Source organism: Ursus arctos, unplaced genomic scaffold, assembly GCF_023065955.2.
Source record: "Ursus arctos isolate Adak ecotype North America unplaced genomic scaffold, UrsArc2.0 scaffold_29, whole genome shotgun sequence".
Lineage (NCBI taxonomy): Eukaryota > Metazoa > Chordata > Mammalia > Carnivora > Ursidae > Ursus > Ursus arctos.
This window is the reverse complement of record NW_026622974.1, coordinates 32,729,073-32,743,802: the sequence shown is the minus strand read 5'-3', so window position 1 is coordinate 32,743,802 and position 14,730 is coordinate 32,729,073. Positions and strand designations below refer to the sequence as shown.

At 33.8% G+C, this 14,730-nt stretch overlaps 1 protein-coding gene across 6 annotated transcripts in view; it reads right to left on the bottom strand.

Moving 5' to 3' along the window:
* TTK (TTK protein kinase) overlaps positions 1-14,730 on the bottom strand; it is a 41,094-nt gene that overhangs the window by 17,842 nt on the left and 8,522 nt on the right. For 4 of the 6 annotated variants that reach the window (XM_057303943.1, XM_026507023.4, XM_057303944.1 and 1 more), the window contains exons 5-13: positions 14,291-14,431; positions 13,474-13,579; positions 13,242-13,314; positions 13,056-13,147; positions 11,569-11,656; positions 10,470-10,590; positions 6,344-6,492; positions 2,268-2,404; positions 771-897 (exon numbers count right to left, since the gene is read on the bottom strand). In XM_057303943.1, the coding sequence (XP_057159926.1) occupies positions 771-897; positions 2,268-2,404; positions 6,344-6,492; positions 10,470-10,590; positions 11,569-11,656; positions 13,056-13,147; positions 13,242-13,314; positions 13,474-13,579; positions 14,291-14,431 (1,034 nt within the window). The remainder of the gene's footprint in view (positions 1-770; positions 898-2,267; positions 2,405-6,343; positions 6,493-10,469; positions 10,591-11,568; positions 11,657-13,055; positions 13,148-13,241; positions 13,315-13,473; positions 13,580-14,290; positions 14,432-14,730) is intronic. The other 2 variants (XM_057303946.1, XM_057303947.1) reach the window with 1 other exon arrangement.

Genomic DNA, 14,730 nt, shown 5'->3' with positions numbered 1-14,730 from the left:
ATAACAATTGCTACTAACTTTTATTATTTACTAAGTAGCAGGCCCTTTGTACATATGTATATTACATATATATATATTAATTAATTCAATTTTCACAATTATCCTATAGGGTAGGTAGCTTTGTTATTCCCATTTTATAGGTGATGAAATGGTCACAGAAAATTTAAGTAACTTAAAAAAGGTCACAGCTGGTAAGTAGCGAGGCCAAGATTCATGGCCAGAAAGTCTCCCTTCAGAGTTCATGTTTTCTACCAGTATTAAGCTGCCTCTCAGAGAGTTATTAGAAACTAATTTTAGTACTGATACCAGGAGAGTGTTTTTTCTCTAGATGGCAGTACAGTCACTTCACCAGCAAAAAATTTTCTCTTATTTTTATAATTACTTTATATTTTAGTAGCATCTCAGATTGTTATTCTGATATTCTTGAAAACTTACCTATAAATTAATCAGCCAATGAAATGAGGCTGCTCAGTGATAGCAGACTTAGTGAAATGGAATAAAAGTAACCTAAATTACAAGAGAAATTTTGTCTAGCTATTCAAACTGGATCTTTTGACCTAGTTAATGAAAAAAAACTTCATTCACTTCTTTCATAACTAACCTCTCAAAGTCACAAGGCACCCTTAGAAGGATATTAGAAAAGAGTTCTCATAGAACTAAGAATGGACAAGTTCTTAAGGCCATTCCTAACAACTAGCTGCTGTGAAAATAAAATCTTTGGATTTGATCATACCTTAATCATATACCATCATAAATAAAGTACATCAAACCTGTAAAGTTTGAAGTGGAGTAACAGGTATTTGCTGCTGTTGCTGCTGGAAATAGGCAAGTTGGCTATAAGGTGTTGACAACTGACAAGGAGGTGGAAAGTCATTCTTTACAACTGGAGTTCTAAAACTAGAAAAGATATGGTTTTAGTTTAAAACATTAAAATTGTAAAAACGATTCTGATTCAGTTTTTGTGTGCATATAAAGATGCATATAAACTTAAATGTATTACATCAAACAGAATCCAAGTCAGTTTTCATAATATAGCTAAATTAATTATTCTAGATACACCATCACCAGAAATTTCGTTTGGGGGCAATTCTTTCTCAAAATAATTTTTTACCCCTAGACAAGAAATTCTTACTAGTAAAATTAATAAGATGGCATTTAAAATATGGAGTTGGGGTTATTTTACAAGAATTTAGCCAAAGCAAACATTAGCCTATGGCTGGTCATAGAGCTTATGAGTGCTTTTTAACAATTATGTTCTACAGCAGCCTGCTAGAAATATCTGAAAGCCAATTACACCAGAGGAGTTTGGCTTTTGAACTTTAAGCTGCTGAGTTCACATATGTGCTTTGTTTGTCTTATTCACTATCACATCCCCAACACCTAGAATGGGACTTGGCACAAAGGAATTCTACAAATATTTGTAGACAATAAATAACCTAACTTCACAAAAAATAACTACATCACGATTCTAGTTAGCAACATTCTTTAAAATATTCCAATGTATAATAAAATGAGGTAATATATAGCAAAACTGTATTAAATTGGTAAGAGACCAGGTTGTAAAACCTCTTTTATAAGGCCAGTTCTAATTAAGATCAAAGAGTACATTATGAAAATGAAAAGCAAAAGGCATCATGGACTTAAGTTATTCTCTAAGACATTAAAAATACAAAAATATAGCCCCTAGTTGAATAATATGATGTGCCACATTCCTTTACTTCCTTTCTTTGAAATATCATTAATTTGCTTTTGCAATATCCTGTTTCCTGTCAATCAACCTGACCATCCAATTTCTTCACTCATCCCTCACTCCCATCTGCTCAAGTCTTTCACTTTTGAACACTCCCAAACTATGTGACCTATACAACCAACCTCTCAGAAACTATCACATTCCAATTAACACCTCCTTTGCTATAAAACGTACCTTCACTTTATCCAGTCTAAGAATGCTAACCTTTAAAAGATCTCTCTCAATTACAGAAAGATATCCATGTGGCAATGCATGCTTGTCATGAAGTTTTATGTATTTAGAGTATTTACAGATTGGAGGTACAGATTCTAATATAAGAGACTTTCAGAACAATCCTTAAAAATGTATTGTAGTCACCTTCTCCTCCTCTTTTACAGATGAAAAAACTGATGCCCAGAAAAATAACAGAAGTTTGGAAACTCTTTAAAGTAACAGAGCAAGATTCAACTGTAGATCTATTTGGCCCTGAAGCCCCTGTTATTTCTATTGTGCCAAACTAAACACCAAAAGTAATTACCAGCTCATGTAATCATCCAAGGCACTGCTACTGGGTGTTTTACAAATAGATTTTGGATCAATCCACTTAGGTGCTGATATTGGTGGTGACTGCCTTGAAACTGAAAAGGCAGGTTGCTCAAAAGTGGTTTGTTTCTGCTAAACCAAAATAAAAAAAAAAAAATCACAACTTAGAGTTTTTAGTCACCTATTCAATCGTTTTACAAACATTATAACTTCTAAAAGAAAAAATAAAAATATGAAATACACAAGGATGTTAAAATAAGTAAAACATATGTATTCCAGACTTCCAATAACTTTTTAGTATAGCTCTCTTACTCTAAATTCCAAAGCCTATTATATTTTCCTCAAAGGGATTACAAGTGGTGGGAAGGCACAAGGTACTGTTTAACAAAATAGTATCTAATACCCTCTGCCATCACGGCTACTGTAACCATCATTCAACTTTTATACTTCTGAAAACTAGTCTTTCTTTAATCAATAAAACTAGTCTTCTTTAATCTGTACTTCTGAAAACTAGTCTTTCTTTAATAAATAAAACCACAGTATATGGGAATGGGTAGTTGAGGTGAAATTAAAGAAATGGTCATGAGAGAGGAAGGAGTTGTGAATTTGCAGTAGATGGAAGTGATCCAGAGGCTAATTATCTTCAAGGAATGATGGGGAGTGACTAGGATGTTCAGAAATGATAGCAATGAGCAAGGAACAGGATGGTACATCCAGAAAGCAGAAGCTTCACGAAGTCAGTGCTTTGCAGAAGAAACGGTCTGGACATAGCTATGGGGAGTTTCTAGCTATCAAGTGAGATGTGAGACAAAAACAGTGTATTTGAGAGGGCTTGTTGGAGAAGCAGGGATCTCAGGAAACCACCTAGTTTCTTCTCCTTCTTTTCCTAAGTGTGCTCTTCAGTGGTTTTTAATTATGTTCACAAGAGTACACAATCATCAGCACTGTTTAATTACAGAACATTTTCATCATCCTAAGAAATTCCATATTCATTAGTGGTCACCCTCCATCTCTGGCAACTTCTAATCTACTTTCTACCTCTAGGGATTTGCCTATTCTGGACATTTCTTATAAACGGGATCACTCAATATGTGGCCTTAAGTGATAGAGTTTCTTTCACTTAGCATGTATTTGAAGTTCATCAATGTTGTCGCAAGTATTAGTACTTCATTATTTTTCAATGCTGAATAATAAAATGAAATAATAAATTTAGAGTATATCACATTTTGTTTATACACTCCCAGTCAATGGATATTCAGGGTTATTTCCACTTTGGGCAATTATGAATAATTCTGCTATGAATATTCATGTACAAGTTTTTGTGTGGATATAGATTTTCAGTTTTCTTGAGTATATACTTAGAAATAGAATTGTTAGATCATATGGCAACTCTATGTGTAGCCTTTTGAGAAACTGCCATACCAAGTCATTGCACCATTTTACATTCTCACCAGTAGTGTTTGACGTTTCTAATTTACCCACTTCCTCACCAACATGTGTTATTGTCTCTTTTTAATTATAGCCATTTTAGTGGGTATGAAGTGGTATCTCATTGTGGTTTTGATTTACATTTCCCTAATGACAAATAAAAGGTTCGAGACCTTTTACCATGCTATTGACTTTCAAGTTTCAAAAAGAAAGAAAGAAAAGGTATTGCTTCATATGATCCATGATTTAAACTGTCAGGATTTTTTCCATCTAACATTATTTACTTCATTACTTAGATCCTTAATAAAATAAGATAAAGTCTCTTCAGTAAATGGTATTAGGAAAACTGGACAGCAACAAGCAAAAGAATGAAACAACCACTTTCTTGCACCATATACAAAAATTTACTCAAAATGGATTGAACACTTAAATGTAAGACCTGAAACCATAAAATTTCCAGAAGAAAATACAGGCAGTAATCTCCCTGATGTTGGTCTTGGCAAGGATTTTTTTTGGGATCTGACACCAAAAGCAAAGGCAAAAAAAGCAAAAATAAGTAAGTGAGACTATATCGAACTAAAAACCTTCTGCACCGCAAAGGAAATCATTAACAAAATGAAAGGCAACCCTCTGAATGGGAGAACATATATGCAAATCATATACCTGATAAGGGGTTAATATCCAAGATATTTAATGAACCCCTATAACTCAATGGCAAAAAAGCAAACAATCCAATTAAAAAATGGGCAAAAGATGTAAATAGACCTATTTTTCCAAAGACATATAGACGTCCATTGGTACATAAAAAGATGTTCAACACCGCTAATCATCAGGAAAATACAAGTCAGAACCACCTCACACCTGTTAGAATGACTGTTATCGCAAAGACAAGAATAATGAGTGTTGGCAAGGATATGGAGAAAAGAGAATTCTTGTGCACTATTGGTAGGAATGTAAATCAGTGCAGCCACTATGGAAAACAGTATAGAGAGGTGCCTCAAAAAATTAAAAATAGAATTATCATATGATCTAGCAGTTTCACTTCTAGGTATTTATTCAAAGAAAATGAGAACATTAAAAAAAGAAAAAAAGAAAATGAGAACACTAACTCGAAAAGAAATATGCATCCCTATGTTCACTGCAGCATTATTTACTATAGCCATGATATGGGAACAACCTAAGTGTCTATTTGTTGGATAAATGGATAAAGAAAACATCTCTCTCTCTGTCACTCATACTCACACACACACACACACACACACACACACAGTGGAATATTATTAGCCATAAAAGAGAATGAAATCTTGCCATCTGTGACATTGATGGCACCATGTTAAGTGAAATAAGCCAGACAGAAATAGACAAACACTGCAGCGTAACATTTATATGTGAAATCTAAAACAAACAAACAAAAAAACAACCTCATAAATATGGAGAGCAAAGTAATGGCTGCCAGAGGTGGGGGTCAAAAGATACAAAGGTATTTCCAGCTACAAAATAAATAAGTTATTAAGATGTAATGCATAGGTAGCATGGTGACTGTAGTTATTAACACCATACGCATACTTAAAAATTGCCAGGAGAGTAAATCTTGTAAGTTCTCACAAGAAAAAAAAATTATGTAGCTGTATGGCTACAGATATTAATTGAACTTGTGGTGATCACTTCGTAATACAAATATTCAGTCATTAGGCTGTATACCTGAAACAAATGTTGTATGTCAATTATACCTCTGTGAAAGAAAACACAAAAATTCTTATTTTTCTTAAAAGTAGATCTATAGTCACATGTGATAGATTTATTATTATTTTTAATAAGTTAATAAATATTTTTAAAATGTCTCAGTTCTATTTTCTAATATAGCAAATACAGATAAATATAACCTACATAAATAAAAGCTCTTTAGGGGCCTTGGTAATCAAGAGTATAAGGAGGACCCCAAGACCCCTGAGTCAGAATACAACTGAAAAGAAATAGTGAGGAAAGTACAGCTATGGACTATATATAGGTATGGCTCTCTAGTAGCCTACCAGATCATTCCTTCTAAAATGACCTTTGGCTAGTGGGAATGATCATTCAACTTGTTTTAATTCATATACATTGTCTAGTCTATATTTTCCTATTTTATCTATGGGGATGACAATAGAAAATTGTTAAATGCTTTGGTACAACATTGCAGTTCAGGGATCGGCATATTGTGTCCTGTAAAGAGCAAGAAAGTAAACATTTGAGGCTTTTCAAGCCAGATGGCTTCTGTTGCAACTACTCGACTCTTTTACAGTTCAAAAGCAGCCATAGACAGTAGTGAATGGGCATGGTTGTGCTCCAATAAAACGTTTTTTACAGACAGGCTGGGAGCTAGAGTTGACCCACAGGCTGTAGTTTGCTGATTCCTTGCACCAGTTTACCAGAAATCTAGCAACACCACTAAAAAAATAAAAAAGACTGCAGCTTGACATACACTTTTACTGAATCCGTGACTATAAATGATCATTGTTTAGTGAACAAAAAAAAAAAATCCTTTAAGTAAACTATTCCACTAACTATGGTACATAAGGATTTAACAAAGGAAGAAAACATTTAACATGATCATCCACATTACAAACAATGGCAATGCTACACTTGAGAGGAAAAGAAAGCTACCTCTGTATCAGCTTTTCGGGATATCTCTGGAATCTGCCACTGATTTGAAGATGCAGCAGGATTCTGGTTTACACATTCTGGCTTTCTCACTGACTGCCACTGTTTCTGGTTACTCTCTGGAACCTTTGGTTCTTGATGTTCCTTAGTTTCTGAAATTGCATTTGTGGTTATTATCAATGAAAGGAAAGAATTTTTAATAATAACGATTAAATCTGAACTACAGAACATGTTACAAACTGTTTTAGCACTTTGCTCATAAAAACAAAGAAACTAAAAACTTTAAGCCAGCTGCTAACAATTTGCCTTTAGCAAATCAATTTTATTAAGATGCCACATAGCCGTCTTCCTAAGTTGTTACCTAGAGCTTTATCAGAAACTGTTCTGAATTTAAATACTTCTGGTCTTCACCAGAAAACACCAAATAAATAAGTAAAAATTTAAAAACACATCATAAGGTCTTACTAATAAAAAGAAGCTAATCCACTACTTTTCATAGACCTCTAGTTTTTTGGGTTTTTTTAAAAGATTTTATTTATTTGACAGAGAGAGAGACAGCCAGCGAGAGAGGGAACACAGGCGGGGGGAATGGGAGAGGAAGAAGCAGGCTCCCAGCGGAGGAGCCTAATGTGGGGCTTGATCCCAGGACCCTGGGATCACGCCCTGAGCGGAAGGCAGATGCTTAACGACTGAGCCACCCAGGCGTCCCTAGACCTCTAGTTTTTTAACAAAAAGTTTACCTTTAACTAGCTGGGTATCTTATTTTCTTAATGGTCTCCAAACAAAAGAGCCTCAACAATATATTTACTATTCTATGATTATAAATATTCATTCCTACCATGATAATAAATGCAAAAATCCTAAACAAATATTTGCCACAGATATACAAAAGGGATAATGAATTATGACCAAGTTATGTTTATTCCTAAATGTAAAGTTTGCTTAACACTTAAAATCAATTTAATTTGCCATAATAACAAAACTGAGAAGAAAAATATATGATCAACTCAAATGCAGAAAAAGCAATTGATAAAATTCAACACTCAGTTACAAAAAACTAATGATAATCTAAGTATAAAGCAAAATTCACTGTTTTGATATTTGATAAAGAGTAGCCATAAAAATCTACAGCATTTATCATACAAGGGTAAAATAGTGAAAGCTTCCCTCTAAAATAAGGAACAAGGTAAGATCGCCACCTATCATCCTTTCTATTCATCATTATGGTGTTAAGTGCAATACAACAACAACAACAACAACAAAAAAAAAGGTTAAAAGAATTAGAAGGAAAAAAAATGTTAAAATATTTTCAAACAGCATGGAAGAATCCACAGAAAAAATATTAGAATTATCCTGTAAATTTTGCAAACATCACTATATCTAAGATCAATAACTAAAACAAGTAATATTTTTAGATACCAGCAACAATGAAGTAGAGGATAAAATTTTTTTTAAAGATCCTACTCATCATCACAGCATCAAAAAAATGTCAGATATCTAGTAATAATTCTAGATAAAAAAAGAAAAATCTCTACACAGAAAATGATTCTTGATAACATTTTAAAGACTCTTTAAATGAATGAAGGTATATGCCAAGTTAGTGGATGAGAAAACTTATCTGTTAAGATGTCAACCTGTCCTGTTAGGATCTTAGTCAAATACCATTTTTTACAAAATGGCATGTGATAGATTCTAACATGTACACAGAAGTCCAAAAGACCTAAATAGCTGATAGAGCCATGAAGATGAATGAAGTTGGAAGATTTTACAATGACAGATATACCTATTGCAGTAATTAAGATAACACTGGCACAAAGATAGATAAAAAGAACTATGAAACAGAGAAGAATCCAAAACCAGACATCACACACAGGATCACCTAATTTACAATTCTCTGAGGGAAAAGGGTCTTTTCAGTAAATGATGCTGGATCAATTGGATATCCACATGGGGAAAAAAAAATACCAAAATCTTGATGGTTCATCTTACATATACACAAATATTAAGTTCAGGTAAAATATAAAATGAAATGTGAAAAGCAAAATGATAAATCATCTAAAATATATGGAAATATCATTACGATCTTAGAGTAGGAACAGATTCGTTTAAAGACAGGAAACACCACATAGGAAAAGACTGATAAATTAAAATGCACGATATTTAAGAATTTTTCCTAAAAAGTCTTCACTACATAATGGGAGAAGTTACTTGTAACACATCTATCTAACAAAGGATATGTATCTAGATGATATAAATATCTCCTAGGAATCAATGAGAAAAAGAAAGAATACCTCAATAGAAAAATTGGCAAGAGACGCAGATCAAGAACTTCACAAGAGGATATCCAAATGGCCAATAAACATAGAAAAAGATGTTCAACATCGTAAGCCATCAGAGAAGTAGAAATTAAAACCACAATGAGCTATCACTTAGCAGCATCCAAATGTCTAAAATAAAAAACCTACAATAAAACAATTGGGACTAATATGGAGCAAGAGCCAAATACCTGCTGGTCAAAGGTACAACCATTCTGGAAAACTGTTTGGCACTATCTGCCACAGGTGAACATATGCACATCCTGTGATCTTAAAACCCCACTCTTTGAATACACTCATAGGAAATGTGTATGAATGAAATGCTATTTCAATCTTTTGCAACTATAAGTTTTACTATATAATATTACTGGCATTGTGTAGGTAGGTAATCAATAAGCTTTTATTGAAAAACATAAAATTAGGTGTCAGATTAGTACTATTAACAAGCATATTTGGTAAAAAATGATTTTTCAATACCAGTTTATAATAGATCCCATGAAAATTTCCTCCAAATACTAGAAATAGGAATCTATTCTGAGTCAAAATAATGGCAAAAGAGACTATTCTAGGGTGATTAACAGTCCCAGTTTATTGGGGACTGGGGGTTAATCTGATTTCTGGAATTTCCAGGGCTAACACCAGGAAAGTCTCAGTTTGGAAACCAAAGAGTCACAGCAAGCCTAGTTTGTCCCAGTTTTCCTCCTCAGTCCAATCAAAGAAAAAAATACAGTCAATCTGTCAACCTTTGTTTAGACAAGAATCATCCAATTTGTGATCTTGTTCAAAAATCTTTTTTGGTACTCTGATGTTTACAAAAAAAATTTTAAGCCTGGTGTTTAGTCTATCTTGTCTTATCTCCCACTTCTATGTGACCTGTTACAGTTTTTCATGTAACTAGACTGTCTTTGGTTCCTAAAATGTTTTATTCTTTTGCTTTTGCTATTCCCTCCATCCAAAACACTCTATCCCTGCTATTTCTTCCTATTTAAACCCAAACAGTTCTTCACATTTCTTTTCCTCCACAAAACATTTTATTTATCCTAAACCAATTAGTTCTTCAGGTTTCTCCCTCCTCTGAATTCTCATAGCATTTTATTTATGTGGTTCTCATGACACTCTCTAAACTCCACAACATTATATTCATCAGTTTCTCACCATGCTGGACGGCAATCTTCTTGGATCTCTGTCTCATTCATTTATATACCCTTAGAACATTTATCATAGTACTCATATAGCGGGAAATCAAATGTTTGATAAAAGAGAAAAGAGAGAACTATACTATAGATATAGCTTCTGTGTTTTTCCCAGAAAGTATTTGTCAAGCCAACTGAGAAACCTAACTCAGCCCCACTGTACTTTCCCTACACTCTTCTTTTTATGCACCTTTTAGGCAAATAAACTTCCTTTGCTACAGAATTCAGTACTTTTTCATACATTCTATATAATTCAACTGGCATACAAGATTAAAGGGATATAGATACAGTCTTACATTACAATTCTTAGATGGCTGGTCAAATTTCACAAGCAACAAAGTGGTGTTCTTTTTTTTTTTTTTTTTTAAAGATTTTATTTATTTATTTATTTATTTATTTATTTCTCTATCTGGGAGAGAGCAAGAGGAACGGGGGGAGAGAGAGAGCACACAAGCAGGGGGAGGGAGAAGCAGGCTCTCTGCTGAGCAAGGAGCCCAATGTGGGACTCAATCCCAGGACCCTGGGATCATGACCTGAGCTGAAGGCATACGCTTAACCGAAGAGCCATCCAGGTGTCCCTAAAGTGGTGTTAATTAAGGAAGCTTATTTTCTTTCTCTTACCTTCTAATTTTGTTAGAAGACTTGATTCAGTTTTATTCTTCAGGGTTACTGAATCAGTAATAAGTTCAGAGCTCTTCTCATCTGAGATCAGAGGTTCCTTGGAATGGATATTTTGAATAGACTACACAAATAAGATAACAAAAAAATAAAGTCTCATAAACAACAACAGCACTAATTTGTCTTAGTGTTCAAAATACTGAAGTCTCATCTCTGTGAAAAGGTTGCTAACTACATTATCTACTATAATCAGATGTAGACTCACAAACTCTGAGAAGATTAATTTCTTGAATTACTGACTAGGGCATCGGGAATGGCCATAACCATATATTTGGGCAATGTGCTTTCAATGGATATAATCAACTGCTAAAATATATTCACTTAAAAAGAGAGATTGAAATTTCAAATCCAACATAAAACATGCCTCACTATTTTGTTACTATGATTATGTTTTATCCCAAAAAGAAGTTAGTGAAAATTAAGATTTGTGTAAGTCTAAAACAGTAGTTATTCTAAATCCAAAAACTAAACTTCTGACACAATAATGCTCTAGTCTCTAAGATAGCTGTGGTTAGTTAAAATAATAAGCACAGACCACGAAAGAGAGGAATCACAAAAAATACAAATTGAAAAGACCCAGATTGTGAGGTCAGTGGTTGAACTCGAGTACGGTAAGAATAGTATAACCCTTAAAAATCAGTGCACTAGAGACTAAAATTGTATCTTTGAATTTACAAAGATACATCACAATTTACTCTCATTGCTGTATAAGATGCCTTGTCAGATCATATGATTAAACACACCAAGAAACAAAAGTTGGGGGGAATGGCTCCCCCAGGTATTCCCAAACCCAGGCCAACTAATCTGCTTAAACATATGCATAATAATTGTTATTTCAAAGGTATTTTAGGAGATCATTAATCATTTTGCTATCACCTCAGTTTTGGAGGAACAGTTCAGGACTTCTGTACCACTTCCCATTAGTGGTCCTTTATCTCTTGGGGCTGCAGGAACACTGTTGGACCCCTTCCCCACAAAAAGAACTCCATGGATCCTGGATCAGGAACCTTTGCTCCATGTAAAGATTAAAAAATTAAAATACCTTAAAGTTTCTCAATTCACTGGAATCATTTCCACTTGATTTAGATCCAGGCACAATCATATCTCGGAGTTCTGATCCAGAGGTCTGTCTATTACTCACAAAACAAAATAGTTTTAATGCTTAACTTGAAATTAATCTTTTCAGTGTGTTATTTTTTTCCATTTAGATTGACTTTTTAACAATATGTACACTTCTTAATTGAAAATATCTCTTGAAAAAAAATTTTTTAAAAAACAGCATGATTATAGGACAAATATAACTAAATTAGGTGCTGGGCGATAACAAAAGGGATAGAGGTAAGTAGTTCTTCATTATGTATTAAGTAACAGTTATAGCTAAGTATGACTGTGGTAAAGGAGAATGGGAGAGCAGTATGTAGGTGAAACTACACTTCAGACTGCAAATAGCTTAAGGACTAGAGTATAAGCCTTCCCACAGGCCTCCAGTGCCTAGCATATAGTCTGACATAACAAGCACCAAAAAAATGGCTGGTTTGTTTTTGTTCTTATTTTTTTATAGTGAGAGAAAGTCTCCTTTATTTTTCAGCTAGGTATTTGAAATGGAGACGACAGAAGTCATCTCATAAGATTTTGGACAACCAAAATGCTCTCTTACTATCTATCTTTAGTCAAGCCTTAAGCATGACAGGATTTTAATTAAAGAGGATGCCAACTAAAAACAAGCAGTTGTACTTCTGAAGTTTATTTGCAAAATGATTCTCTGGAATCGAAGGAGCCTTCTCTAGTAGAAATAAGAAATCAAGAATGATTAGAGTTAAGAACAGACCAGAAAAATTTCCTCAGCTAAGCTGGGTTAATAGATTCCCACTTCCTTTAAGGGGATAAACACTCAACGTGAAGGAAGGAGAACACACTGCACGTGATGAACAACATTTCATCTCTATCCGCCCTTCTGCACCTCCTGATACCCTGGGTTCTGAAGCAAATGAGTGAATTTATCATCTTTCCCACTCATAGTGGCTCTTTTCCTTGAACTAGCTGGCAAAGAATTTGTTCCCGCCCCTGCTATGAAGACTTTGATACACATGAGGAAGAGATTCTTACCAGAGAGGCTATCCATAAGTAAGAAATGTCCAAACATTAGGAGTTTTTACCCCAAGAACATATGCATAAACTTTTAAGCTTAATATTGACCTAATATTTTTTCTTCTGTGTTTCCTAATTTGTTAATCATTCCTTTAATTTTTTTTTAAAGATTTTATTTTTAAGTAATCTCTACACCCAATATGGGGCTCATACTCACAACCCTAAGATCAAGAGTCATATGCTCCACTGACGGGAGCCATAATTTTTAATGAGTGAGAAAGCAAAATAAAGTCATTCCCTTGTCCCTAATATCATTTAAAGACTCGGAAACCTTTAATACTAAATAAAAATTTAATCATAATTACTATTAGGCAATAAAAGACTTTGCGACCATTCTGTCATCAATTGAAAACAAATTAAAAAATAAACATTCAAACATACCTTTTTGTAAAACTTGGTACAACTGAACCATCTGTCTTCCCATAGTCCGGGCTACTTAGAAGGTTAACTGGGACTCTTCCAAATGGGCATGACTAAAAATGTTTTGAAAGATTAAGTAACCAAACAGGAAATAAACATATACCTCATTGCTATCACTTTAATCAAGGTAGATTAAAAATAACTTACCCGTTTAGCTTTGTTTGTTTGTTTCAAGGGATTTCGATGACCTATCTCCAAATCTTGAGGGGGCATGTTCTCACTATACAGAAAGAAAATACCCCATTTTTTAAAAGAATAATACTAACATATGTTTTTCTGTTAATTGCTAATGTTATTACTGTAATTAAAATACTTATGCAGATGTAAAAATAACATAAATATACAATGAACATTTAAAAAACAGACTCCGTTTCCTTACCCATACAAAAACCTGGCTTTTGTAGTCTGTCCTCTGGAATCACAACTGATGTTCCTATTTTGTAAATGTCCAAGTGAACTGGGGAATGATTCTTGAGCCGTCAAAACTGTAGATGTTGTAAAAATTTTTAAATTGTAATTAAATTCATAAAGATATAAGGAACACATGAAAAAAGTAATCTCACAAATAAGAATATTTAAAAAGATCATTCATGGTAAACATTTGTCCCCAAGTAAGATATGCAGACATGAAGATGTTATGAAGATAATTCTCTAACTATACTTTGCAACTGATTCATAATAACATGCCTGTTTCGCCAGAATAAAGGCACATTCCCTATTTCTAAATATAAAGCCATTCTCTTGCTTAGATTGAATTGTTTTTAATGTGTTACTAATGAGTTTGATTAGGTGAAAAACAATTCCAAAAAGGTTAATAAAGATTTTGTTATTTCTAAAAGTCCTACCTCCTTTACCTCTAAAATTTAATCTTAGATTTTGATCATTCTATAAAGATGGTATTTTTCTTTAAAATATTATCCTGGGGACACCTGGGTGGCTCAGCTGGTGAAGCATCTGCCTTCAGCTGAGGTCATGATCCTGGGGTTCTGGGATGGAGCCCTGCATTAGGCTCCCTGCTCCCCGGGGAGTCTGCTTCTCCCTCTCCCTCTGGTCCCACCCTCCAACCCCACCTGTGCATGCACCTTCTCTCAAATAAGTAAAAAATCTTTAGAAATAAAGAAATAAAATACTATCCTGTATTCTTTTTTGCAGACAATCTACCACAGAAAAGTAGTAGCACACATTAATACATTTACCTAAACTCTTCTTTTCCTCCTCCGAAAGCAGCTGCTTCTTTTGAAGGTTTAAATTCCGAATGGCAATTTCCAGCATTTCCAGTGGTACTGCTCCACATTCTACAGCTTTATGAAGAAGTTGTTTACTTTTTTTGAAATTACCTAACAAAGTAAAAAATAATTGTCATTTTAATGCAGCAATCATCATTCCCCAGATACTTATTCATCAGGATCTAGGGAAAAATTTAAAAGGCTTAGGCAAAAATATTTATTCCAAGATCATGTACCTTATTTCATAAGCAAATAAAAGCAATTTCTCTTTTAGTAATAATTCCTGTCAAATAGTTTACTTATATAATATGTAATTAACATAATTATGCATGAGCTTTATCACCATTGTCCATTTTCAAAAGTAAATGATATATAACAAAGCAGTATAAAGTGGGGGCAGCAAAAACCAA